The sequence below is a fragment of the Scyliorhinus canicula genome, chromosome 16 (genome assembly GCF_902713615.1).
Source record: "Scyliorhinus canicula chromosome 16, sScyCan1.1, whole genome shotgun sequence".
In the NCBI taxonomy this organism is placed as follows: Eukaryota; Metazoa; Chordata; class Chondrichthyes; order Carcharhiniformes; family Scyliorhinidae; genus Scyliorhinus; species Scyliorhinus canicula.
The window spans coordinates 93,016,013-93,042,982 of NC_052161.1; the positions used below are offsets into that span (position 1 = coordinate 93,016,013).

The 26,970-nt window shown below is 46.5% G+C and overlaps 1 protein-coding gene across 2 annotated transcripts in view; it reads right to left on the reverse strand.

Moving 5' to 3' along the window:
• LOC119979364 (ephrin type-B receptor 2) overlaps window positions 1-26,970 on the reverse strand; it is a 715,489-nt gene that overhangs the window by 302,842 nt on the left and 385,677 nt on the right. For both annotated transcript variants that reach the window (XM_038821482.1, XM_038821481.1), the window contains exon 3: window positions 23,997-24,681. In XM_038821482.1, coding sequence (XP_038677410.1) covers window positions 23,997-24,681 — 685 coding nt within the window. The remainder of the gene's footprint in view (window positions 1-23,996; window positions 24,682-26,970) is intronic.

A 26,970-nucleotide genomic window follows, 5' to 3' on the forward strand; every position in this document is an offset into this window, starting at 1 on the left:
AAAGTCGGGCTTTTGGTCGTGTCAAGGGCTTTGCCGGGAATGCCGACGTGAAGTTTGTGCGGGGTTAGGAGAATAGCGGGAGGGCGTTGGACCGGCGTTGCTGTAAAAATTGGCGCTGCCCGCTATTCTCCGAACCGGCGTGAGAGCGGAAAATCGCGCCCATAGACACTGGCATCTCGGGAGTGCTTTCCCTCACCCCTTCTCCATTTCTCTTGAACCCACCTAATCCTTCATCCCACAATTCTGCCTTTGTGAATCCTGGAGATTGTTACTGCCAGTTTTAGAAGATGAATACTTTGTGGCGAATGATGTCATGGTGATAGCTCTAGATAAATTACATCACAGCAAACCCTAAATATAGCTTGAAGACCACTGTCTGAGTGCAATTTGCGAGTGCAGACAGGCTGGAAACTTGCATATAATTTACATTTGTGGCATTTTGCAGCTGTCTATTGCACTGGAGTCAAAGCAATTGGTAAAGCGTGACCAATAAATTCAAAGCATCTGCCTAGTGAATTCTCCAGTCTCTCACCAATACAGCCCTCTCTCCATCTGGGCCCTTGTCCTGCTTCCATATGTCCAGTAGTTCACACCACCACCTCAACCCCGAGTAAGACAGTGTCCTGCTGCTGAGAGTGGCAAGGGAAGAGTTCCATTAGGCTCAATGCATGGCTCAAAGGGTGGTGTGGGATACAGGAGTTGCAATTTAAGGGAAATTCAAGGGAAGGAGAGAGCACTTTCACTCAGACAGGCTCCACTTGAACAAATAACTAGGGTGGGTTTTAAACAAGCGAAGGAAAGATTCAAAAAAAGGGTGTGGTGAACGTATTGTATTAACCATTCACCATGTATTACTGTGTATCACGCTGTTGCCCATGTGGGCTCCACCTATAGACATTTTTAGGCTGTTTGCTGCAGGGTTTGTTTTAGATTTGTTTTCAGTGTTGGAGCTGAAGCCAGACAGAGCAGGTGCACTGTTGATCTCTCTGCCATGAAAAGACTATCTCTTGATCATTTGGTGAATTCAGAATTATAAATGTTCTCAGTAGTGAATGTAAACCTAATGTGCTTCTATTAAAAGGTGTTTATTTTGTCTTCAGGATGTTGTTTGGAAAGTTATTAAGGATTACTTAGTGTTGTATTCTTTGGGGGTTGTATTTGAATTGATGGTTGGTCTATCTATTGGATTAGCTTAGTGAACTTAAAGCCAGTGAGAGGTGAGAATATTGTGGTTGCTTTTCAGGTGTGGTATTTCAGTTTAAATAAGGAGTGTGTTATGAACAATGCCTCTTTCAGAGGCTCTGAAGTTTTTGGGGGTGGAGACAGTCACACGCAGTACCTTACGGACAGGGACTAAAAGCAGACTGTTAGATTTGACAAGAACATTACCTGACAAAATGCGAAAAGGTGAGGTAATTATGACGGTGGCTAAGCATTTAAAGTTGCCTGAGATACAGTTTGAATTATTGGAAATGGCAAAAATTCAGTTGCAAATTAAACAAATGGAACATGAGAAAGAATTAAAGCAGCTTGAATACGAAAGAGAGAGAGAGGAAACAGAGAGGGAAGAAAGGAAAACAGAAAAAAATAGCCCTAGCAGAACAAAAAAAAAGAGAAAGGGAGATACTGATCAGGGAAAAAGATTAAGAGAGAGAGTTTGAACTTCAGAAGATGGCCATGAAACATGACAGTCAGTTAAAATTGGCAGACGTAAAGGGAAACGTACAGTTGGATGATAGTGATGAGGATAGTGAGAAAGAGCATCAAAGTCGAAGGCTTGGTGGGAATCCATTTAAATATGTCCAAGCATTGCCAAGGTTTGAGGAGAAGGAGGTAGAAGCCTTTTTCATTTCATTTGAGAAGGTGGCTAAACAAATGAAATGGCCACAGGACATGTGGGTATTACTGATTCAAACAAAGCTGGTGGGTAGGGCTAGTGAAGTGTTTGCATCACTACCGGAGGAAGTATCTGAGACGTATGAGGAGGTGACAAAATCCATCTTAGGTGCATTTGAACTATTGCCTGAAGCCTTCAGACAAAGGTTCAGAAATTTAAGGAAAGAATTTGGTCAAACATACATAGTGTTTGAAAGGATCAGAGTAATTTTGATAGGTGGATAAGGGCTTTGAAAATAGAACAAACATATGAAGCTCTCAGAGAAATTATACTTCTGGAGGATTTAAAAAATTCAATTCCTGATGCAGTGGGAACTCATGTGGAAGAGCAGAAGGTTAAAACTGCGAGATTAGCAGCAGAAATGGCAGATGATTATGAATTACTTCATAAATCAAAGGTTGGTTTCCGACATCAGTTTCAGCCTGTAAGGGATAGAAACTGGGGACATGAGAAATACTAAAGTGGTGATCTGATGGGAGATAATAAGGAGAGTGTACCTCAGATTAAAAAAGAAATCCAGGAGGGTGGAAAACAAATTAAATGTTTCAAATGTTTTCATTGTAATAAACCAGGCCATGTAAAGTCACAGTGTTGGTGGTTGAAGAGAAGCACTGGGAAGGATGATATGGTAAAAAAGGATAAGACAGTGGGGTTTGTTAAAGTGGTAAAGGAAATCCCAAGTGAAGTGAAGGAGGTGCAAAATGTTGTACAGCCTGATCAAGGGGTGATTGATAAGAAGGTGCCAGATCTCTTTAAAGAATTTACCTGCGTGGGTAGAATTTACTCATGTGTATCAGGAGGAGGAGGTAAAGAAGTCACAATTTTAAGAGATACGGGAGCTAGTCAATCTTTAATGATAAGAGATGAGGAATTATGTAGTTTCGGAAAAATATTGCCAGAAAAGGTAGGAATATGTGGAATTCAGGGAGAGAGGAGTAGTGTTCCATTATATAAGGTAAGATTGGAAAGTCCAGTGAAGAGTGCTGAAGTGGTAGAAGGAGTAATAGAGAAACTATCTTGTCCAGGAATAGAGTTTATCTTGGGTAATGATATAGCTGGTTGCAGGTGGGGTGATGCCTACTGTGGTGGATAAGCCAGTGGAAAATCAGAGAACTGAAGTGTTGAAGGACAAATATCCTGGAATTTTTCTGGATTGTGTAATAACAAGGTCGCAAAGTCACAGGTCAAGACAAGAGGAGAAATCTAAGAGTGAAGATGAAGTTGAAGTGCAATTATCAGAAACGATTTTTGATCAGATAGTTAAAAAAGAACATGGACAGGTGGAGGATGAGGTGGATATTTTTAGTTCAGGAAAATTGGGGTAGTTCCGACAGAAAGATGTAGAAATAAAACGGATGTATCAAAAGGCATATACGGAAGAGGAATCTGAGTATATACCAGAGTGTTATTACTGTAAAAGTGATGTCTTGTTGAGAAAATGCAGACCTTTACATTTGCAGGCGGATGAAAAGTGGGCAGAAGCTCATCAAGTAGTATTGCCAGTTGGGTATAGAAAGGAAGTGTTGGGAGTTGCACATGAGGTACCAGTGGGAGGTAATTTGGGAATAACGAAAACTCAAGCTAAAATCCAAAAACATTATTATTGGCCTAGACTACATAAAGATGTAGTTAAATTTTGTCCATCATGTCACACAAGTCAAATGATAGGGAAACCTCAAGCAGTGATAAAAAACAGTGCCCTTAAAAACCCATTCCAGCATTTGAGGAACCTTTTACAAGGGTCTTAATTGATTGCATAGGACCGCTTCCTAAAACGAAAAGTGGGACTCAATATTTTTTGAGTATAATGGATGTGACTACTAGGTTTCCAGAGGCCATTCCAGTACATAATATTACAGCTAAAAAGATTGTGGAGGAGTTGCTTAAATTCTTTACTAGATGTGGACTACCCACAGAAATACAATCGGATCAAGGATCGAATTTTACCTCAAGGTTATTCAAATAAGTTATGGATAGCTTAGGAATAAAACAATTTAAATCAACTGTGTATCATCCAGAATCAAAGGGAGCATTAGAAAGGTGGCATCAGACATTAAAGACAATGTTGAGGGCTTATTGTCAAGGTTATCCAGAGGATTCGGATAAAGGAATTCCATTTGTACTGTTTGCACCTAATGAGTCTACCAAATTTAGTCCTTTTGAACTAATTTTTAGTCATGAGGTAAGAGGACCACGGAAGTTGATTAAGGAAAAATTGGTGAGTGAGAAATCAGAACTTACATTATTGGATTACGTATCAACTTTTAGGGAACGATTAGGTAGAGCAGGTGAATTGGCTCGACGGCAGTTAAAAATTGCAAAACATGTGATGAAACGGGTAGCAGACAAGAAATCCAAAGTTCGTAGTTTTGCCAGTGGAGATAGAGTTTTAGTATTGTTACCAGTGGTAGGTGAACCTTTAAAAGCAAGGTTTTGTGGAGTTTATCAGATTAAAAAGAAATTAAGTGAGGTGAATTATGTGGTAAGAATGCCAGATAGAAGGAAAACTCACTGAATGTGTCATGTGAATATGTTTAAAAGGTACTTTGAAAGGGAAAGAGAGCAAAAGGAGGAGGTTTTAATGATTCTAACTCAAAGTGACGAACCAAATCCAGATGACTGTGAATTTGACATACCTCAAATTAAATTGGTAAATGAGGATGTTCTTAAAAATTGGGATAAATTGTTGAGTTACCTTCCAGAGGAATAACGGACTGACCTGAAGGAGTTATTGATATCGCATGGGCAAGTTTGTGGAGATAAGTTGGGAAGCACTACAATGGCTAAACATGATGTAGATGTGGGAAATGCTGTTCCAATCCAACAACATCCATGTAGACTTAACCCTTTAAAATTGGTACAGGTTAACAAGGAGATTGAAAGTATGCTTAAAATTGGCATAATTGAAGTGGGGTGCAGCCAATGGAGCTCACCCATAGTGATGGTACCAAAACCAGACGGTACCCAATGGTTGTGTATGGACTATAAAAAGGTTAATGCAGTTACAAGAACTGACTCTTATCCTATCTCACATTTGGAGGATTGCATTGCGAAGGAGGGACAATTAGCTTTTATTTCCAAATTGGATTTACTTAAAGGTTACTGGCAGGTACCTTTATCCAAAAGGGTGAAGGAGATTTCAGCTTTCGTGACTCCAGATGGTATATACCAATTCAATGTTATGCCAGTTGGCATGAAAAATGCCCCAGCCACATTTGAACAGATAAATAATAAAGTTGTTTCAGGATTACCCAATTGTGCGATATACATCGACGATCTGGTAATTTTCAGCCAGACATGGAAAGAACATTTAAAACATCTGATGGAATTATTCGATCAAATTCAGGAGGCAGGTTTGGTGATAAACCTAGCCAACAGTGAATTTGGAAAAGCCCAAGTCACTTTCCTTGGCCATACAATCGGACAGGGTCGAATGGTCGCACGGGATGTGAAACTAAAAGTTATTGGGGAGTTTCCAATACCCTCGACACAAAGGGTAATAATGCAATTTAATGGATTTGATCGAGCATTTGTGTAAAATGTTTATAGCGTGGTTGCTCCACTGATGGATTTGCTTAAGAAACGTTGAAAATTTCAGTGGACAGCAGTGTTTCAACAGGCATTTGACTGCCTGAATGCTGTGATAACCAATGCTCCTATGTTGGATAATTACAAGGGACTCTGTGATCAGATTGAACGTAGAGAAATGGATGGATCATGCAGATACCTTCTTGTTCAAAGGAACTCAATCGAGAGGGATTCCAGCTGGAAGAAGAGGAACTAACATGGACTATATTATTATACCTGTTTGCGTGTGTTGTTTTTTTGAAACGAAAAATTATATTTACTGTGTCCATTTCTTAAAGGACAGTGAAAAGGTGAAAAATGAAACCATCTTGAAGCTGATGGGTTTTTTTTTCTTGGCGTGGTGGTGTCATGAGAATGTCACTTTAAGAAATGTTTGTCTGCTCAAGTTACTGCAGTGATGTGGGAGTGTGGGTGGAGCTGAGCTCTGACTCTGCTTTTTAGTTTCACTTTGAGAAAAGCTTGGGTGTGTCTGTGTTTTTTGCTTTTGTTTTATTGTTGGAGCTGTAGCCAGCCAAATAAGGTGTAATGATGGTCTCTCTGCCATGTAAAGACTACCTCTTGATCCTTTGGTGAATTCAGAGTGATAACTGTTCTCAGTAGTGAATTTAAACCTGATGTGCTTCTGTTAAAAGTTTTTTTAATGTCTTATGGATGTTAAAAGGAAGGTTTAAGGATTACTTAGTGTTGTATTCTTTGGGGCTTGTATTTGAATTGATGGTTGCTAAGATGTTCACTGTATGTTTTAAAAAGGTTAAGTTGAGTTCATAGAATAAACATTGTTTTGCTTTAAAAAAGACTTTTCGATTTCTGCTGTACCACACCTGTAGAGTGGGCTGTGTGCTCCCCAAACCACAATATAGTAAAAGTCGTGGGTCATGTGAACTCTATGATACACTTTGGGGTTCTCTAAACCCTGACCCATCACACTATGTTGACTTTAAGGGGTAACAGCTGGAGAAGTGAGATCATAAAAGAGCAGGTGGGCTTCCTAAGTTCAAGAATCTCATATGAGGGGCGTGATCAGTAGACTGTGCTCACCGCGGACACAAATCCCACTATCATCACTAAATCTCGCGAGATGGCCAAAACGTAATTTGCACCAGCGAGATCTCCGTTTGAGATCTTCCCGCCCCCCTCTCGGTGACACGACCAGGTTCACGCCTAGAAGTGCACAAATCTGATTTCCATATGTTTTAATAAATTTACATGTACTAACGCACAGTGTATCCCCCCCCCCCCCCCCCCCCCCAACCCCACCCCACTATCAGACCCTGTCAGAGTGATGGCGTAAACCACGCCATAGATTTTCTGGGTACTAAGTCCCAAAAAATCAGACCTGAGAACTCGTTTGTGTTTCTGGAGAAAAAGAGGCCGGTTTTCAGTCAGAGTCTGATACTCTGACAGATTTTTGCTCAAGTCTGCCCAAGGAATTTCTCCACTGTTTGAAAGGAAATCCAGCTGAATGAATAGGTTTTAGTTTGGGAGTTAAAGCAACAATTGATTGAGCCCTGTAAAGCTATGGAGATGGTTGGAGCTTAAGAAAGTTCTAGAGTTCAATCAAGTTGCGTGTTTGCTGGGGGAGTGAGTCTCCTGGAGCAGGGGAAAAGGGCATACTGAAAAGATACTTCTGTTACTGGGCTCCAGGCGGCATCATGCTGCTGTCAGGAGAAGGGAGTCGTGAGAGACAAGGCTATAGCAATAAGGCCCAGCTTATGCTAAATAACTTGCTACAGGCCTGTTGGGAAATTTGGTCAACTTCAATTGCAATATTCAGGTACCTTTTGACCTGACCTTTTTACCGGAAGTTTGCAATGCACAAATCAAAAGTTTGCAAAGTGCAAAAATGGAAACTTGTAACGGGACTAATCGATATCTGTTACCACAATGTCTGAATATTGAAAACCAATGTCTGAAGGATGGACCTGAGGTTAGAAGATGAAGGTTATTCGTCAGTTGTGCTCTTGGATCGGACATGACCTCTTCCATGGAACACGCACGCAGGAGGATATAGGAGGAATATATATGCAACTCTTAACTCATTTCTGGAGCGCAACCTCGGACCAACCTCGCATATACAACATGCTGAGAGAAGGACTCAGCAAACAAAAGAGATCCCTGAAGAAGACGAACTTTGGGCAGTTCAAAAGTGGCAATATCTAACTTGTGTCTAAAGCTGTGAGTCTTGAGACCAATTGTGATCATTTGTATAGCATAAGATTTGAATATATAGTGTAATCTATTGAAGTTTAGTTCATTGAATTGTGTTGAATCATAAGTTCAGTGTGGAATGTTTGTTTGATAAGTCACTGTTTGACCTCTTGTTAAGGAACCAAGGCCAAGAGGCTCAACAAGACCGAAACCCGAAGAGGTGTGCAGTCGTTCAGACAGTCCGAGTTGGTGCAGCTTTGAGGGAATTCAGAGCCTTGAGGAATCCGTCATGAATTTCAACACGGTTGCTTGACTTGCATTTTATTTTGATGTCTGTGTGGGTTACTGAGAAACCCACTGATGTGCAGGTGAGGTGGACGGGCCGTGCTAAAATTGCCCCTTAGTGTCTGAAGTGAATTTTGTCTTCACAGCACCAGAAACTAGTTGAAGGGCCTTCGCATGCTACAACGATGCCTCAGGTCAAAGTTTGATCCTCTGGAAAAGTGAAACAAAATCAATTTAATGTCTCTCTGGAAGAAACAAAGAACCAGTTGGCAGTGAAGACTAATGAAAGTTCAATACTTGAGGAGGAAGCCATGCGGCACGCGAAAGAGACTACAAAGCTGAAGAAAACTGAAGAAATGATGGCAGGACCAGAGAATCCCCACCGCCAGCAATCGGCCGGAGAATGCCTGCTGGTATATTTCCAAAGATTTCGGAACAGATTGAATGGAAATGGAAAAGGGCCCCTGTCGCGTTTAGCCAGGAGTTTCTCAGTGCTGCGAGTGCTGAGACAGACCCCGCTATCTAACAGGACTCTGTTTCATTTCAGGGCCTCAGCGGGGAAGGTCCTGCCAAGGCTGTACTCAGTTCCATTTCCTGTACTGAGGAGCTCCACTTGTCAGTGGAGGAAGGGATTAATCTCGAGACACCTCTGACAGCCTGGCATTGCCATCTGGGTATCAAACCAGTGGCACTAGGTGGCACTGAAAGGGTGTGGGTGGCACTGCCAGGGTGCCTGGGTGGCATCAAGGGTGCCTGGGTGCCATAAAGGTGCCATGGCCCTGCTACGAGCCTAGCCAGCCAGGGGCCCCCATCACCGAGGAGCGGCCCCCACCCCATGTGCCAGTACGCCTGGTCCCCGTTTTGTGGAGTTTGCTGATGAAAACTGATGAGATCATTGGATTGTTACTTATAGAAAGTAGAACACATGAAAGATTTGAAATGCCTAAATAAAATATGTAGGGGCAAATTCAACAAAAATTCAATCAGAACTTGGTGAACTTCAAGTATCAGACGTTTCTATCAAGTATCGTGAAAAATGTCTGGAGCAGGAAAATGAATTGCCAACGAATCTGAATGGGTGGTTTAATGCAGAATTAACAACCGTGATGAAGTTCTTGAACTTTGATCCAATCGGAAGAATTGAAAGATCTGGGTGGGATTCTCCTGTCCGCCAATCACGATTTCCAGCGGGACTCTCCGTTCCTGCAGCCTACCAATGGGGTTCCCCATTTTGGCTATCCCCGCGCAGTCGGGAAACCCGCGGGAGTGGGTGTACTGCTGGCGAAGCGGAAGATCCCGCCAACAGAGAATTCCGCTGGAGAATTGCGCTGTGCGGAAGAACAAATCCAGACTTTAAAATCAGAAAAAGAAAATTCTGAGAAGCGGAGTGGGGATCTAATGAATGAATTGGAAGAATCGAAGGAGCAGTCAGTGACCAGGGAAGGAAGATTCTGAACAGAACTGAAGGCCCAGGTGAAGTTATTAAATTTATTAAATAGTTCTGTGGATAACTCTGAAACAGACACAAACAAATTTACCAGAGTAGTTAGTGAGCTGAATGAAGGTTCTTCAGCTCAAAAAGAAAACTGGAAAATAAGAGAGTAATCAAATATTTGGGTAAAATAGTGAAATAAATAAGAATGAAGGTTCAATTTTTGAGCGGTAATCTCCCACAAGGATCACGTCTGGCCAAAGGGAAAAGGAAACACTGGGTGTGCATCAAAAATGAATGGAGTAAACATTCTCTCTGGAAAGAGCAGGACAAGCCAGTGGCCCTTGAGCAGATCAGATTGGGAGTTGACAAGGAGATGCTCAAATCCAAAGAGCGAAGAGAAGGAGGCGACCCAGTGCCACAAAGACACTCTACAATGCAACCTCCGAATCAACAAAGTTTTTCCTAATGAACAGAGCCGACCCTCTTCCAGATGTAACCAAAATAAAATCTGGAAAAGTGGTCAAGCCTCCAGACCACCTGACCTGTCAGTCCAAGACTTGAATGGGGGAGAAGGGGTAGCATCATGGTAATGTAAATATAGTGGGTAATCAGATTGTAATGCAAAGGTAAAGACTTGGTGGGTGTAGTATAAGGGTATATGGCACAGCAAGAGTTAATGTGGGTCTGGGTACAGTATCGTCCACAGGATGATTTAAAGGGACACATGGCCTGAGACTAGAGTTAGCTGTGACTAGACAGAGACCTGTGTAGAAGCAAGCATGGAGTTAGCTCTGAGCTTGGACGATGCCCGGTATTTATAGTACAGCACAGAACAGGCCCTTCGGCCCTTGATGTTGTGCCGAGCAATGATCACCCTACTCAAACCCATGTATCCACCCTATACCCGTAACCCAACAACCCCCCCTTAACCTTACTTTTTTAGGACACTACAGGCAATTTAGCATGGCCAATCCACCTAACCCACACATCTTTGGACTGTGGGAGGAAACTGGAGCACCCAGAGGAAACCCACGCACACACGGGGAGGACATGCAGACTCCCCACAGACAGTGACCCAGCCGGGAACCGAACCTGGGACCCTGGAGCTGTGAAGCATTTATGCTAACCACCATGGTACCGTTATCAATTAAGTATTGATAACACATAATTATGTGTTATCAACACTTAATGTTTAACCATACAAGACTCAGAAGCTCTTCTTCAGAGACCTACTGAAGATACAACAGAGCCCTGCTGTTAGCTTGAGGTTTTGGGAAATGTCTGGGTGAAGATTCTTTGAGCCTTTTGGTTACCTCCAGCTTGTGGGGCATATCGAGCCGGGGAAATGTGGAGGTTGAGGAGGAAAGGTGATTTCTACTTGGCTTGGTTTAAGGGTCACAAAACTTGGAGCAGTGATTACCTTTTTCAGGTTTGAAATATTTCATTTTGCACAATTGGAATAAGCTGGAGATTGTGATTTTCTTGGTGACTTCAGGAGTGGTGGAGGCTCCTGAAATCAGCGTGTATTCAGAGCTCTCCTTGTTCACATCCATTTGTAAAGAACAAGTCTCCAGCTGGCTTTTAAAAACACAATCACGGCAAAGGCGACAATTTGTTCCAACATCTGTCTTGTTCTTTTCAGCGGTTAGATCAGTTTGAACAGTGACATGTGCCAGGGCAGAACGGCACACGGTGTTGATGCAAGAGCATGCATGTCAGCCTCTGGATCTCTAGCAGTGTTTATTCAGTTCCTCATGCTGTCCAATTCACTAACATCCCAAAGTCCATCCCCGGGTAATGTCATAACCGCTCAGTCTGAATGTGTTCACAATGAACAGATAGAAATACCCAGATTAACATTCATTGGTGGAAAGGGACTCACTCGTTGTAATTTAATCATCACGGGTTTTTGACACTTCAGTGGGATTCTCATCAGCATCTTGATCAACGATCTTAATTTGATCATTACCCTCCATTTCACTGCCTTGTTCGGACTACAAGCTTGCGTAAGGCCAGTTTGAATATGTTCTGAAACTCCCATCATCTTGGTTGTTTTCTTATTATTAATTTTTACGGGACGTGGGCTTCGTTGGCTAGGCCTGCATTTGTTACCCATCCCTAATTGTCCTTAAGAAGACAGGGGTGAGCTGCCTTCTTCAATCGCTGAAGTCCATATGGTGTAGGTACACCCACTGTGCTGTTAGGGAAGGAGTTCCAGGATTTTGACCCAGTGACAATGAAGGAACAACAATATATTTCCAAGTCAGGATGGTGAGTGACTTGGAAAGGAACATCCAGGTGATGATGATCCCAGGAATCTGCTGCTCTTTTACTTCGATGGTAGTGGCCATGGGCTTGAAAGGTGCTGCCTGAGGAGTCTCGGTGAGTCCCTGCACTGGCTCCTGGAGATAGTAAACACTGCTGTCACTGTGCGTCGGTGGTGGAAGGTGTCAATGCTTGTGGAAGGGGTGCCAATCAAGTGGACTGCTTTGTCCTGGATGGCGTTGAACTTCTTGAGTGTTGTTGGAGCTGCACTCATCCAGGCAAATGGGGAGCATTCCATCACTCTCCTGACTTGTCGATGGTGGACAGGCTTTGTGGGGGGGGGTGGAGTCAGGAGGTGAGTTACTGCAGGACTCTTAGCCTCTGACCTCCCTTGTAGCCACAGTATTTATGTGGCTGGTCCAATTCAGCTTCTGATCAGTGGTAACCCACAGGATGTTGATTGTGGGGGATTCGGTGATGGTAATGTCAACAAAACAAAGGTGCTTCAGCCCTCCAAGCCTGCATTGACCATGCTGCCCATCTGAACATAAACCCCTTACCCTTCTGGGGACCATATCCCTCTATCTGCATCCATGTCATTGAATGTCAAGGGGTACCAACACTAAGTGGAATTCACTGCAAACCATGACCTAAAAGAGCAAAGTTCAGATCTCCCCAATCTGTTATTTTTATTTTCTGTTAATATCAACTCCTGGAAATGTACCAGTGTGTGTGAGTAAATACAGATGACAGGCATCATGTTTAATCAGCTTGCAAATAGATTGATCTGATTAGGGATTTAGGAGAGAGATTAGCTCATTTAGTGCTTTGATCCTGCTCCACAATTCAATAAGATCATGGCTGTTCTGGTTGTGTCTCAACACCACATTCCTGTCAGGCCCCTATATCTTAGTCACTTTCAAACCCAGAGTCGCAACCGGTGGGTGTCGGGAGGTTCGCAGGGCCAAGTACCGTGGCATTCCCAATCGCAGGCCATGCATTGCGGGAGTACTAACATGTGGATATTGGAAGGAATAAAAAGGGTGAATGTAATGTTACTTCTCTCGTCACTAGATGGTGCTATAGAGCAACCATATAAATACATGCCTCCTTGACATCTGGGAGAGGGAGGAGACAGCAGAAACATGAGAGAGTGGAAGGAAGTCAGACTAAGTAGATGTGAGATAGTTTAGCTGATAACATAGTTTAGTATTGTAGAAATATGGTGCATTCTTTACTTATCTAATTCCTTGGTAAATATTTGAATCTAATTATGTGTAGTGTACTAAATTAGCTTTGTTTGTTAAAAACTGCTTGCTGTTCTTTTTCAACACTACAACCTTCACTATCCTGAAGAATGATACAGTACAAAGAACACAACAACGGGAAACAGTGCCCAACAGCGTGACGGGCTTTTCAAAATGCCGGCCATAAATGGCTTTCAGAATGCCGGCTGTGTCTCCTCAGCAGTGCGCAGGCCCAGAGCCCAATGGGGCCGACCACCTCCTCCTGACGTCATCGCTCTGACCCAGGAGCAGATTTGTTTTTAAATCGTTGGAGTCTTCCTGCCTGGAGTGGCGGCACAGATCAGGTCACACGCCCTACATGCTGACATCATGGGCGGGATTCTCCCATCCCGCGGCAGAGTGTCCACGCCGTCGTAAAAACCGTCACGTCTTACGACGGCGTAAACGGGCCGTTGCCAGGAGTAATTCTGGCCCCTTGCACGGCGCTGGAGTGGTTCGCGCCGCTCCAGCTGCCGATCCCGGGGCGAAGTGTGCGCCGCGGGACCGGGTATGCGCAGTGGCCTCTTTCAACATGCCGGCCCCGACTCAACATGGCGCAGGACTACAGGGGCCGGCGCAAAGGAAAAGAGTGTCGGGGGACAGAGAGGCCGGCCCGCCGATCGGTGGGCCCCGATCGCGGGCCAGGCCGCATTGGAGGCTCCCCCTGGGGTCGGAGCCCCCCCCCCCCCCCCGGCAACAGGCCACCACCCGACCCATGCACGCAGAGTTCCTGCCGGCTGCGAGCAGGTGTGGACAGTGCCGGCGGGACTCAGCGTTTTAACTGCGGCCACTTGCCCCACCCAGGCTGGCGAATCGGCGGGCCGGCCGTGTAGAGCGGGTCCCGGCCTGCGCCGCGCCAACCACGCTGGCGCCAATGGCGCCGATTCTCCACTCTGCGGAGAATCGCGTGCCATCGTTTGGGCGGCGTGACCCGGTCACGGAGATTCTCCGGCCCAGCCCAGAGAGAATCCCGCCCCACGTCTTCTGGGCGTGAGAGAGATTCCTCCATGTTGTAGCTGCCAGCAGTGCTGGTGTGAACTCCAGGGTCTCTGGTAAACAATGTGAATAATCCATTAAGAAGTTGAAAACAGGAACAAAGCAGCATAAAGATGATTACTTGAGGTGTGGGTTTATTAATTGTGCCACTGCAGATCAGGGGCTGGATTCTCCCCTACCCGGCGTGACGGAGGGTGCCGGCGTAGGGGAGCGGCGCCAACCACTCAGGGGTCGCGCCTCCCCAAAGGTGGGGAATTCTCCCCACCTTTGGGGGCCAGCCCCGCGCCGGAGCAGTTTGCACCAGAAGACTGGCGCAAACACCCGGCGCCGTCGGAAGCGGGGCTGGCCGAAAGGCTTTCGGCGGTCGGCGCATGCGCCGGCAGTGACGTCAGCGGCAGCTGGCCGCTGACGTCACTGCCGGCGCATGCGCGATGCGGGGTTCTCCTCCGCGTCCGCCATGGCGGAGGCCGTGGCGGAGCGGAAGGAGAAAGAGTGCCCCCACGGCACTGCCCCGCTGAGTGAGCGGGGGGCCCCGATCGCGGGCCAGGCCTCCGTGGGGGCACCCCCCCGGGTCCGATCGCCCCCCCGCCCCCCCAGGACCCCGGGGGCCCGCTCGCGCCGCTGAGCCCGCCGTTTCAGAGGTGGTTTAAACCTCGGCGGCGGGAGAAGGCCTCCCAGCGGCGGGACTTTGGCCCATCTGGGCCGGAGATTTGTGTAAGTTTTTTAACAAATGAAATCCCGCCGGCGCCAGCTGTTTTCACAGGCTGCCGGCGGGATTTGCACAACGCCGGTTTTTGACCGGCGGGAGAATTACAAAACCTGCGGGAGCGGAAATAACGCCGCTTCCCGCCTATTCTCCGACCCTGCGTGGGGTCGGAGAATTTCGCCCCAGGATTCAAAGTTCATGTGTGTTATATGCAGGGAAGCACTGGCAAATGAAAGTTTAAAACCCTCAAAACTTCAAAGGCACAGAAGATTAAGCATGGCAAGTTCAAGGACAAACCTCTTGATTTTTTTCAACCGATACAGTGAGACCTTTAATCATCAGCTGAAGTCATTATCAGAAATGTAACATTCAATTCAATAACAAAGCAAGTGAGACTGTGAGGACCAAGCAGGCTCACCTATCACACTGAACGTAATTGAAAATGGTGGGTCCTGAGATATGGGCATTGCGGGTCGCGATAGTCAGCCGGTATGGATTCCAATGGTCGGCCGGCGTGCGTTTCGATGGTTGGCTGGTGTGGGTTGCGATGGCTGGGCAGCGTGGGTCGTGATGGTCAGCCAGTGTGGTTCGTGAAGATTGGCCGGTTGGTAAAAATGGGTCCCGGGAAAAAAAAGTTTGAAAAACGCGGCTATAACCGTTGCCTCCTTTGCCCATCCGCCTTGAACAAATTCAGTAGCCCTGACTCCACTGTAGTCCAGGAAAGAGATTTCTACACACAAATGACCCTTTGGGAGAAAAGGTTTCTCTTCATCTCTGCAAAGAAGATTATGGGGTGGATTTTAATTTACCTGATCCATTGGGTATGAGCGGGCATCGTGAGAATGCATGCAACCTGGGCTTCCCAGACACGGTGGAATTTCAATTCCAGTTTGTGTGTGCGACCACTAGCTACTAGGTCAGTCCAATTGGCAGGTTTGGCTTCCTATCCTGTGGAGGCTGCAGCACCAGATATGTCCATGTCTGGGGTGGGGAGTAGGGAAGTGAGGTGGGGGTTGGAGTGAAATGCTCAATGCAGAAGAGTTACAGGTGAGGTGGGGCGGGGTGGGTGGGGGGGGGGGGGGGGGGAGGGGGAGGTCCATTAGCAGGGGGATGGCCAGCCAGGCAAGTTGGATGTAGCAAACTGATATTTGTGTCTGTCTCCTGGCCCAGCAGCCCTCACCTGAGGATTTTAACTTACCTGATCCATTGGGTATAAGATTTAACCACAGCCCCCAACCCCTCCCCCTCACCCCAACTGACCCAAACTCATCCTATTTTTATGAACACACGAATTAGGAGCAGGAGTAGGCCACTCTGCCCCTCAATTCTGCTCCACCATCCAATAAGATCATGGCTGACTGATTGTAACTTCAACCCCACATTCCTTCCTAGCCCAATAACACTTTTTACCCCCTTGTTAATAAAGAATTTATCTTGCTCGGCCTTAAAAATATTCAAAGACTCTGCTCCACTGCCTTTTGTGGAAGAGAGTGCCAAACATTCACGGTCCTCTGAGAGAAGAAATTTCTCCTCATCTCTGTCTTAAATGAGTGACCCTTTATTTTTAAACAGTGACCCAGATTTCCAGGGTTCTAGATTCTCTGAGAAGAGGAAACATCCTCTCCACACCCACCCTGTCAATACCTCTCAGAATCTTAAAGGTTTCAATCAAATCACTTCCTACTCTACTAAACTCGCCCCAGCCGGGGTGCGGGTGGCGTGAATCCCCCCCCCCCCCCCAACGCTGGCTGCCGAATTCTCCGGCGCGTTTTTTTCGTGGGGGCAGGAATCGCACTGTGTCGGTCGGGGGCCGATTCTCTGGTCCCTGATGGGCCGAGTGGCCGCCTGTTTTTGGCCAGTCCCACAGGCGTGAATTACACAAGGTTTGTACCAGCGGGACCTGGCTCTGAGGGCGGCCTGCGGAGTCCTCGGGGGGGATCCGGCCCGGGGGAGGGGGGGGGGACGACCCCCACGGAGGCCTGGCCCACGATCAAGACCCACCGATATGTGGACGGGCCTTTGCCGTGGGGGCACTCTTTCCCTCCGCGCCGGCCTCTGTAAAGCTCCGCCATGGCCACCGTGGAGAAGAAACCCACTGCGCATGCGCAGGAATCACACCGACGGTTCTGGGAACACAACGCCACAAAGTGCGGAGAATTCTGCACCTTCCGGGCGGCCCGATGCTGGAGTGGTTCACGCCACTCTTTGGCTCCAGTACGGCCCACCCGCCGGATGCGGGAGAATCCAGCCCTAGTTCTCTCCAATCTTTCCTCATTAGACAACCTGCTAATTCCTGGAATTAGTCTAATAAACCTTCTCTGAATTGCTTTTCATGGATTTGCATCTTTTCTTAAATAAGGAGACCAATAATCCACACAATACTCCAAATATGGGGTGAAATTCTCCGACCCCCAGCAGGGTCGGAGAATCGCCTGGGGCCGCCGAAACTCCCGCCCCCACCGTGGCAGAGATTCTCCGCCACCCGGGAATTGGCGGCGGCGGGAATCACGCCACTCCGATCGGCGAGGCCCCTGCGGCGATTCTCTGGCCCGATGGGCCGAAGTCCCACCGCTGGGAGGCCTCTCCTGCCACCGAGGTTTGAACCACATCTGGTGGCGGCGGGATCGGCGCCGCGACCGGGCCCCCGGGGTCCTGGGGGGGGCGCGGGGTGATCGGACCCCGGGGGGTGCCCCCATGGTGGCCAGGCCCACGATCAGGGCCCCCCCGCTCAGACTCTGGGCCAGTGCCGTGGGGGCATTCTTTCTCCTCCGCCGCCGCCACGGCCTCCGCCATGGCGGAAGCGGAAGAGAAACCCACATCGCGCATGGGTCGGTGGTGACGTCAGCGGCAGCTGGCGGCTGACGTCACCGCCGGCGCATGCGCCGACCGGTGAAAGGCCACTGACGCCGGTTTTTTACGCCAGTCTTCTGGTGCCAACCGCTCCGGCGCGGGGCTAGCCCCCAAAGGTCGGGAGCATTCCCCACCTTTGGGGAGGCCCGACCCCGGAGTGGTTGGCGCCATTCACCTACTCCGGGACCCTCCGTCACGCCGGGTAGGGGAGAATCCCGCCCCTGCTCTCACCAATGCCCTGAACAATTGAAGCATAACGTCCCCTCTCAATAAACAATAATGTTACATTAGTTTTCCCAATTACTTTTTAAAAATAAATTTAAGAGTACCCAATTATTTTTTTTCCAATTAAGGAGCAATTTAGTGTGGCCAATCCACCTAACCTGCACATCTTTGGGTTGTGGGGGTGAAACCCACGCAGACATGGGAAGAATATGTAAACTCCACACGGACAGTGACCCAGGGCCGAGATTCGAACCCGGGTCCTCAGTGCCCTAGTCCAAGTGCTAACCTTTGCGCCACATGCCATCCTGTTTTCCCAGTTACTTGCTATACATGTACACTAGCCTTTTGTGAGTCATACACGAGGAGACCAGATTCTTCTGTACCTCGGGGCTCTGCAATCTCTTACCGTTTAGATAATGAACTTTTAAAAAGTTTTCCTGCCAAAATGGACAATTTCACATTTGTGATTAAAATACCCCCATGTGACCTGACAATGGAATATCATAAGTGATGTTAGCAGAGCATGGAGGTTGTCCAGGCGCTACCACTGTTTTTGGTTGCATTACGAATGATGGAACGAGATGTCATGGATATAGGTTGCGAGGTGGTAGATTTAGAACTGAGATGAGGAGGAACTAATTCTCACAGAGGGTGGTGAATTTGTAGAACGCGCTGCCCCATAGTGCAGTGGAATCGGAGTCATTAACTGGTTTCAAGAAGAAGATAGATATATTTCTCATTTTAAAAAGGGGTTAAAGTGATATAGGCAACAGGTGGGGAGGAGGATTTGAGACCAGGAAGAGATCAGCCATGATCTGATTGAATTGGGGAGCAGGCTCAGAGGGCTGAATTGCCTACTTCTGCTCCTAATTCCGATGCACCTATGTAACAGGTAAAGACAATTTTACCAAAAACTATTTAATTTCATCCCATTGGGGATTTAGTAGAAGCCGAGGAACAGGGTGATTCTCACTCTCACATGAGCTGTGCCAAGAATTAGCCCCACTCTCCCCAACCAAACTGTGATCCTTGATTTGATAATTAAGACAGATGAGTTTACGATTCCAGGCAGATTGCAATGACCCTTCTTTCGCAATGATCCTTTCATTGCTCATATTTATTCTTCTGCTTTTCATTCTGCGCCAGGTGTCACATTTACTGCCATGACAACAAGTGCGGTTCATTAATTAAACCTTCATTTTCTGAATGAGCGAGGGGTGATCCAAGCTTTTACAACGTGCGTTCAGACATTTACACTTAACAGCTACTTATTTTTTCAACACTGCTATTCTCCTGTCATCAGAACTCCCCATCAGTAAAAGGAAATCAAAGTGATTAAATCAGACTCTGACATTCGAAAACAATTAGAGTCCTGGAAGAACTCTAAATCTGGTGGTACCGCTTGGTCTCGTTCTGCATCAACCATCCTTGGAAATATATCTCCATGTCAACGTAAGAAGTAAACAAAAATGCCTCAACAAACTAACAGCATTTAATATTTGAGAGCTAAATGCAGCCAAAGAAAATAGAGGCTGTTATAGATTAGATACATAAATAATGGTCGAGAGGGTTGCAGCTAATTGTGCAAAAAAGGGGACAAGCTTTCTTTTAATCAAAGTGAAGAATGAGATACTTGTCAAAGTCTGTATTTGGATATCGAAGAATAATGGAAATATTAAAATGAATATTTTGCATTTTCCTTCAAACTTAACCGTTAGAATTTATTGACAATTTTAAACAAATGAGCAACAGATGGGATCTTCTTAATTCATGGGACGTGGGCATCGCTGGCCTTGTGCTTCTAGATGGTGGATTTGGAAGGTGCTGTCGTAGGGCCTTGGTGAGACCTGCAGTGCACCTTGTAGTTGGTAAATTGGCTGCCAGTGCTTGTCGGTGGTGGAGAGAGTGAATGTTTGAGGAGAATGTGGTGCCAATCAAGTTCCTGGAAACATCTCCAGCATGGGAGAAGGTGCAGTTGAAATCAGCCATCCAACTTGGCTGTTTGCAACAGCCAAAGTACTGACTGTACTCGACCAGCCCGTGCGGGGGTGGGGGTCAGGGGCTGTGGAAGTTTGAATTTCTTTTAAAGTTGTTTGTTTCCATGCAGATTGTACTCCCTGACTTTAAAAACCGTCCAGTTCTCATCTACTTCCATGGTGGGTAATATTGAGGGATTAGAAAGGGTATGGGTGGGGTGGGGAGGTTCTCACTAGATTAATTACCAGCATAAATCATCTTAGTTATCAAAAGACTGAAGGCGATAGCGCTCTATACTTCATAGCGATAGTGCTCTACATTTAATCGAAGTGTAGACTTGGGATGGTCTGGTTGAAATGTCTCAGGTGATGAGGATGAGAAAATGTATTCCAGTTACAGTACATCCCAATTAAATAATTTCAAAATAACCAGGATTTGCAAGTTGAAGTTGTATAAGGTCAGATGTAGATTAGATGCCTTGCAGTCCTTTTCCCAGAGAGTAGCGGGACCTCTGGCAAAGACTGTCAGCTCGCGCGGTGGTCACTAAATTCCTTTGAGCGTGAGCTAATTTCAGGCCGGTGGAGAGGACACCTCCCGCATTGAATCATTCGGGCCAGAGAAATCACCGGAACTAGTTCTGATCTTCGAGGGTGGCTGGGAAACTGGTCCCCAAATGCTTCCCCCCAGAGAGCCTGCCTTTTTCCACCTGCTCCAGAAGATCCCATGGTTTCGGGTGAGGTGATGGATGAGTCGAGAGATTTCTTTCCTGTCTGTCAGTGGAAGTTTCTCAGAACATTTCAATCTATCATTGCCTCAGCGTAAATACAGAATATGATCTACTGTCTGGAGTGAAAATGAACTATATATAATTCCCCGTGAACCTTACCCATCAGGACAGAATGAGATGTTAATGGTGAATTTGTGCTGCAATAGAATACATACTATAAGTTGGTAATCAAACCCCCAATTGGGGAAGAGTTCGGGAATCATTGGAAGAGTATAAAAACCAGGTCACTCTGAGCGGTACATTTTCAGGTCACAGCTTCCCCACGAACCGATACAGTCGGGACAGAAAATTTGACAGGTCATTTCAAGGTCAGTTGACCTCAGGCAGGAATTTCCTGTTTGTGGGCAGGCATGATAGGAAGTCCCGTGCAGTGTGTCTGGGAGGAACTAAGAGAGTCTATGACTTTACTTTGCTGTCTTGGAAACAGGCCTATTTTCAGATACAGGCTTCATAGAATAAAGAATAGACAGTACAGGAGGCCATTCAGCCCATCGAGTCTGCACCGACCCACTTAAGCCCTCACTTCCACCCTATCCCCACAACTCAATAACCCCTCCCAAACTTTTTTTGGTCACTAAGGGCAATTGATCATGGCCAATCCACCTAACCTGCACATCTTTGGACTGTGGGTGGAAACCGGAGCATCCGGAGGAAACCCACGCAGACACGGGGAGAACGTGCAGACTCCGCACAGCCAGTGACCCAGCGGGGAATCGAACCTGAGACCCTGGCACTGTGAAGCCACAGTGCTAATCACTTGTGCTGCCGAGCTGCCCTGACCCAGCAGAGAATCGAACCTGGGACCCTGGCGGTGAAGCCACAGTGCTAATCACTTGTGCTGCCGAGTTGCCCTGATCCAGCAGGGAATCGAACCTGGGACCCTGGCTCTGTGAAGCCACAGTGCTAATCACTTGTGCTGCCGAGCTGCCCTGACCCAGCAGAGAATCAAACCTGGGACCCTGGCGGTAAAGCCACAGTGCTAATCACTTGTGCTACCGTGCTGCCCTTCAGACTCATTCTTCCTCAAAGTACAATTATTGGAATTAACACAAGAAAGGGATAATCCTCGGGAAGCCCATGGTGCCAATTATAAGCAGCAGGTAGCAAAAGGCATCAGCTGTAAGTGGATCATTGAGTAGAAACTGAGTTAAATCCAATTCTGGAAATACAACATTACAGCCATGAAGCCCATGGTGGCACACCGGTTAGCACTGCTGCCTCACACCACCAGGGACCTGGCCTTGGGTGACTGTGTGCAATTCTCCCCGTGTCTGTGAGGGTTTCCTCCGGGTGTTCCGGTTTCCTCTCACAGTCCAAAGGTGTGTAGGTTAGGTGGGGTTATGGGGATAGGGTGGGAGAGTGGGTTTAGGGAGAGTGCTCATTCAGAGGGTGGGTGCAGACTCGATGGGCTGAATGACCTCCTTCTGTAATGTAGCGAATCCATGCTTCAATGAAGCCTTGAAATCAACAGATATAGCAGATACTAACAACGAAGGCAAATAAACCAGCCCAGTGTAAAAGACAGGAGCCAGTGTGATTAGGAAATGGTGTTTTGACCACTTGATGCATTCTGACTGTACGACAGAAATAGATCATTTGAAATAGATTCTGGGTCTTGATGTTTGTCTAGCCAAGCTGTACGTGGAGTCAGTGCCAGAGTGGTCCAGTGTACTAAATAGCAGAGTTGGGAAGCAATATATAGAACAATGAACTGCAAGGCTGATCTCCAGATTAGTATTCTGATGCCAGGAATCCAATCTTACATGACAGGAAACTCACAATACGAACTGTAGCCATGAATTGTACAAAATCATTGTGATACTGTACTGCACCCAACAACTGTAGCAGTGCAATTATACAAATCGCTGATTTCAAATGTAATTAAAAGTCTTAAAAAATCTGGGGGCGGAATTCTCGGGTCCCCCAACTGCGTGTTCCTAAGCGGCGCGTCCTCACCGGCAGCGGGATTCTCGTTCCCGTCACCTGCCAATTTCCCATTGTGGTCACCGCACGCTGCCAGGAAACCCGCGGGCGTGGGTGCGCTGCCAGAGGAACGGAGAATCCCGCCGTCGGAGAATCCAGCCAATGGGCTGCTTTTGAGAGTCACCCATATCAAAGTATCAGATTAATTAGCATGGATTAGAGAGCAGGCACGCACTCATTTAACGGTGTGCAGACAGCTGATCAAAAATTCACAACACTTCAACAACAAAACAAAAACATCAATTTTCTACCACAACCCTTGGAAGGCAACACAATCTCAACTTGATGCCTTTTTCTGCAAAGATTTCTTGAAAATCAAAACTTTATCATTCCCTGTGCACTCCCAAGTAAATGATAACCGACACCATAAAAACATCAGACAAGTTACCGAATTACTGGCAGTGAAGTAATTGAGCAATCGGAACCAACGATTGGGTTCTCGAAAACCGAGGACCTGCTCTTCCGTTTGGTGACTCATACATTTCAAAACACTTCAAAAACGGTCATCATCACTGAGCCTGCGAGTGTCAAAAGTTCAGGGGCTGGATTCTCCGCCGCCATCGGGATGTTCCATTTTGCTGGCAGCCCGGGGGTTTCCCGACGGTGTGGGGCTGCCCCATAATGGGTAACCCCATTGACCAGCCGGTGAAACGGAGCATTCCGCCGGCGTGCTGAAACAGAAATCTGGCGCGGTGGGAGGGAGAATCCAGCCCCAGGTGAATATTTGCAGAACAATCCTCCTGAAAAAGCAGAAAATATGGAAATAATGACCGGGGCTTGTGTGGAAATAAATTCAGGAAAGAAGCAACAATTATTGAAAATTGTACTGAGAAAAAGCCAGCAAAATGCATTCTGCAATGTCAAACTCTGCAGCAAATAACAGAAGTATTATCGTCTCTCTGGGCTAGCCTGTTTTGGTTAAGATTATGAAATGATTTCATGCTGACACCTTATTATTTGAATTTTGTCATTTTTGTTTCCAATTTAAGTTACGCCCTCATTCCTCGAGGAGGCAAATCTGCAAACATTTAAAAATAAACCGTAAGATCACAAGACATACGAGCAGCATTAGGCCACTCGGCCCATCGAGTCTCCCCTGCCATTCAATCGCGGCTGATATTTTTCTCATCCCCATTCTTCTGCCTTCTCCCCATAACCCCTGATCCCTTTACTAATCAAGAACCTATCTGTCTCTGTCTTAACGACACTCGGTGGTTTGTCCTCCACAGCCTTCTGCGGCAAAGAGTTCCACCGATTCGCCACCCTCTGGCTGAAGAAATTCCTCCTCATCTCTGTTTGAAAGGATCATCCCTTCAGTCTGAGGCTGTGCCCTCAGGTTCTAGTTTTTCCTACCAGTGGAAACATCCTCTCCACTATCTAGGCCTCTTAGTTTTCTGTAAGTTTCAATGATAACCCTTCCTCATCCTTCTAAACTCCAACCCAGAGTCCTCAACCGCTCCTCATTTGAGTGGTGAAGATAAATTAGAGCCAAGATCATCTTGATCATCCTGTGTGATGACCATGGCGCCTCACTGCTGGGTCAAAGTGTGAACAGGTGATGTCCTTACCTTGGCATACCGTCCCATTCTCCACAGGTTCATAGCCAGCTTTACACATACAGCGCCCAATGGGGACCATCCACTCTCCGTCTCCATTACAATACAGTTTGATGGGTACATCCACCTCCTCTGCATTGGAAATACAGCTCCCTCGGGCCACCACCAGTGACGTGCTCTCTGCTCCAGAAAGAGTCTTCTGGAAAGTTGCCCCATTCTTGATCACTCGTGGACACATTCGGTAGAAGACTCTGACTGCAATCAGAGACATGCATCCGCCGTAATCCTGAAACGCCAGGTAAAAGCCATTCTTTGACACCGGCCCAAAACTACGGACTTCCGTGTTTATTTTCATCACTCTCCCTCCCAGGTCCACCTGGGAAAAGCTCTCATCAGCTGCAATCGTGTCAACTTTCATCCAGGGATTCTCCATCCAGTATGGAGTTATCTTTGTTGCTGAATCTGTATTAGATTCATAATAGTAGAGGTTAAAGGTCTCCTTACAAGAGCCAGGAACGTTGGGAATACTGCTGCAATCCCGCACAGAAAACTTCATCTCCACATGGATGCGCTGAGCCCCTTTCCGCTTGATGTACTTGGTGCGCAGCCAATTGTTCTGACTGGCTTCAAACACATTGCAGACCTGGTATGTCCTTATGGTGTTCATAGTCTCATCGTATCCACTGACTTCCTCCCACTGTAACAGAAAGGGTAAGAATCACAGACACAATTAACAATTGCGCAATTCAATGTGACGATCATGTTGGAACATATTCAATTGGATGACGAAAGAGAAAATGCTGGGAAATCTCAGCAGGTCTGGCAGCATCTGTAGGGAGAGAAAAGAGCTAACGTTTCGAGTCCAATGACTCTTTGTCAAAGCTTTGAGAAAGAGTCATTGGACTCGAAACGTTAGCTCTTTTCTCTCCCTACAGATGCTGCCAGACCTGCTGAGATTTTCCAGCATTTTCTCTTTTGTGTCACATTCCAGCATCCGCAGTAATTTGCTTTTATTCAATCAGATGACTCTTGCTTCAAACCCCAAATCAGGCTGCAGTTACACAAATGTCAATAAAGGTTCCTCACTCTGTTCTTTCTCCTGAAACGACGACCTGCTTTGCCAGATGATACCAGCTACAATGCGATGAGACATTCCTGCTGTTAATTGTATTCAGGTGAAGGCCATTAACTGGGAGTCCCCTGTAACTGTGGCCATTGGGCTGGAGATGTATAATCTGCACCTCTATGAACAAAAACTTGCCAATTCTTCTTTTCATCACCTAGTAATCAATTTGTGACATCCACCATCAACAAAAGAATGATACGCACAGACACACATATACACCCCACACAGACACCCAGACACAAACACAAACAGACACACAAACAGATATACACCCCCACACCACCTACACACAGACACACACACTGACACACAGACACACATACTGACACACAGACAGACAGACACACACACAGACACCAGCTTCACACACACAGATACATCCGCACCCAAACACAGCCACACAGACACACACACCCATACACACACACACACACAAACATACACATACTTATTTAACTAGTGGGCGCATGGTGGCACAATGGTTAGCACTGCTGCCTACAGCGCTGACGACCCGGGTTCAATCCCGGCCAGGGTCACTGCCTGTATGGAGTTTGCATATTCTCCCAGTGTCTGAGTGGGTTTCACCCCCACAACTCAAAGATGTGCAGGTTAGGTAATTAGCCACGCTACATTGCTGCTTAATTGGAAAAAAAATAAGTGGGTACTGTAAATTTATTAAGAAACATACTTATTTAACTCAAGTACATACAACAATCCGATTAATAAATATATTATTTATATAGCTCGATATACCCCATTAAGGTTTTGGGGAGGGGGTGGCACAGTGGTATTATCACGAGACTAGTATTCCATAGACCCAGGTTAATGCTCCGGGGTCCTGGGGTTGAATCCCACCATGACAGATGGTGAAATCTGACTTCAATCAAAATCTGGAATTAAAAGTCTAATGATGACCATGAAACCATTGTTGTCGTAAAATCCCACCGAGTTCACTAATGTCCTTCTGGGAAGGAAATCTGCCACCCTTACCCGGCCTGGCCTGCATGTGACTCCAGACCCACACAACGATGCGATTGACTCTAAAAGCCCCCCCCCCCCCCCCCCCCCCACCCCCTCTGAAACGGCCCAGCAAGGCCACTCAGTTCCAGGGATGGGCAACAAATGCTGGCCTAGCCAGTGACACCCACATCCCAAGAACAAATGTTCAAACAAATTACAAAAAGGATCTACAAATGTAAATGAGTGTTTAAATTCAGATATTTACGCTTAGAAGAATGCTTACAAACTTTCTAGAAGTGAAGGAAACTGTGTTGGTCTCTGCTTTCCTACAGATTCATATACAGACAGACATATTGACACATACACATGCATATACACAACAGACAGGCACACAGAAGCAGACAGAGAGAAACGCACACAGGCACACGCACACACAGGCACACGCACACACAAACACACGCATGCAGACATACACATACACACAAAATCGCTCACAGGCAGTCCACAGACCCAGACACATAGACAGGCCCAAATACACAGACACACATAGATGCACACACACAACACCCACACACACACATATACCCAGACACACACATACACACACACACATGCACACAGACACACACAAATGCTCATAGATACATAAAGACTGAAAGACAAAAATACAGACAGAGAAACAGAGAGAGACACACAGACACACAATAACAGACACACACACACAGTTGCTTACACACAGACCAACAGACCCAGACGCACAATGAGATCCCGTTACACAGACAGATAAACAGACCAACACAAACATGCACACACACAGCTGCACACGCAGACTGAGCAACAGAAACAGGGCCACACAGAAATAGAGACATGCAGACGGGCACACACAAAAATAGACAGAGA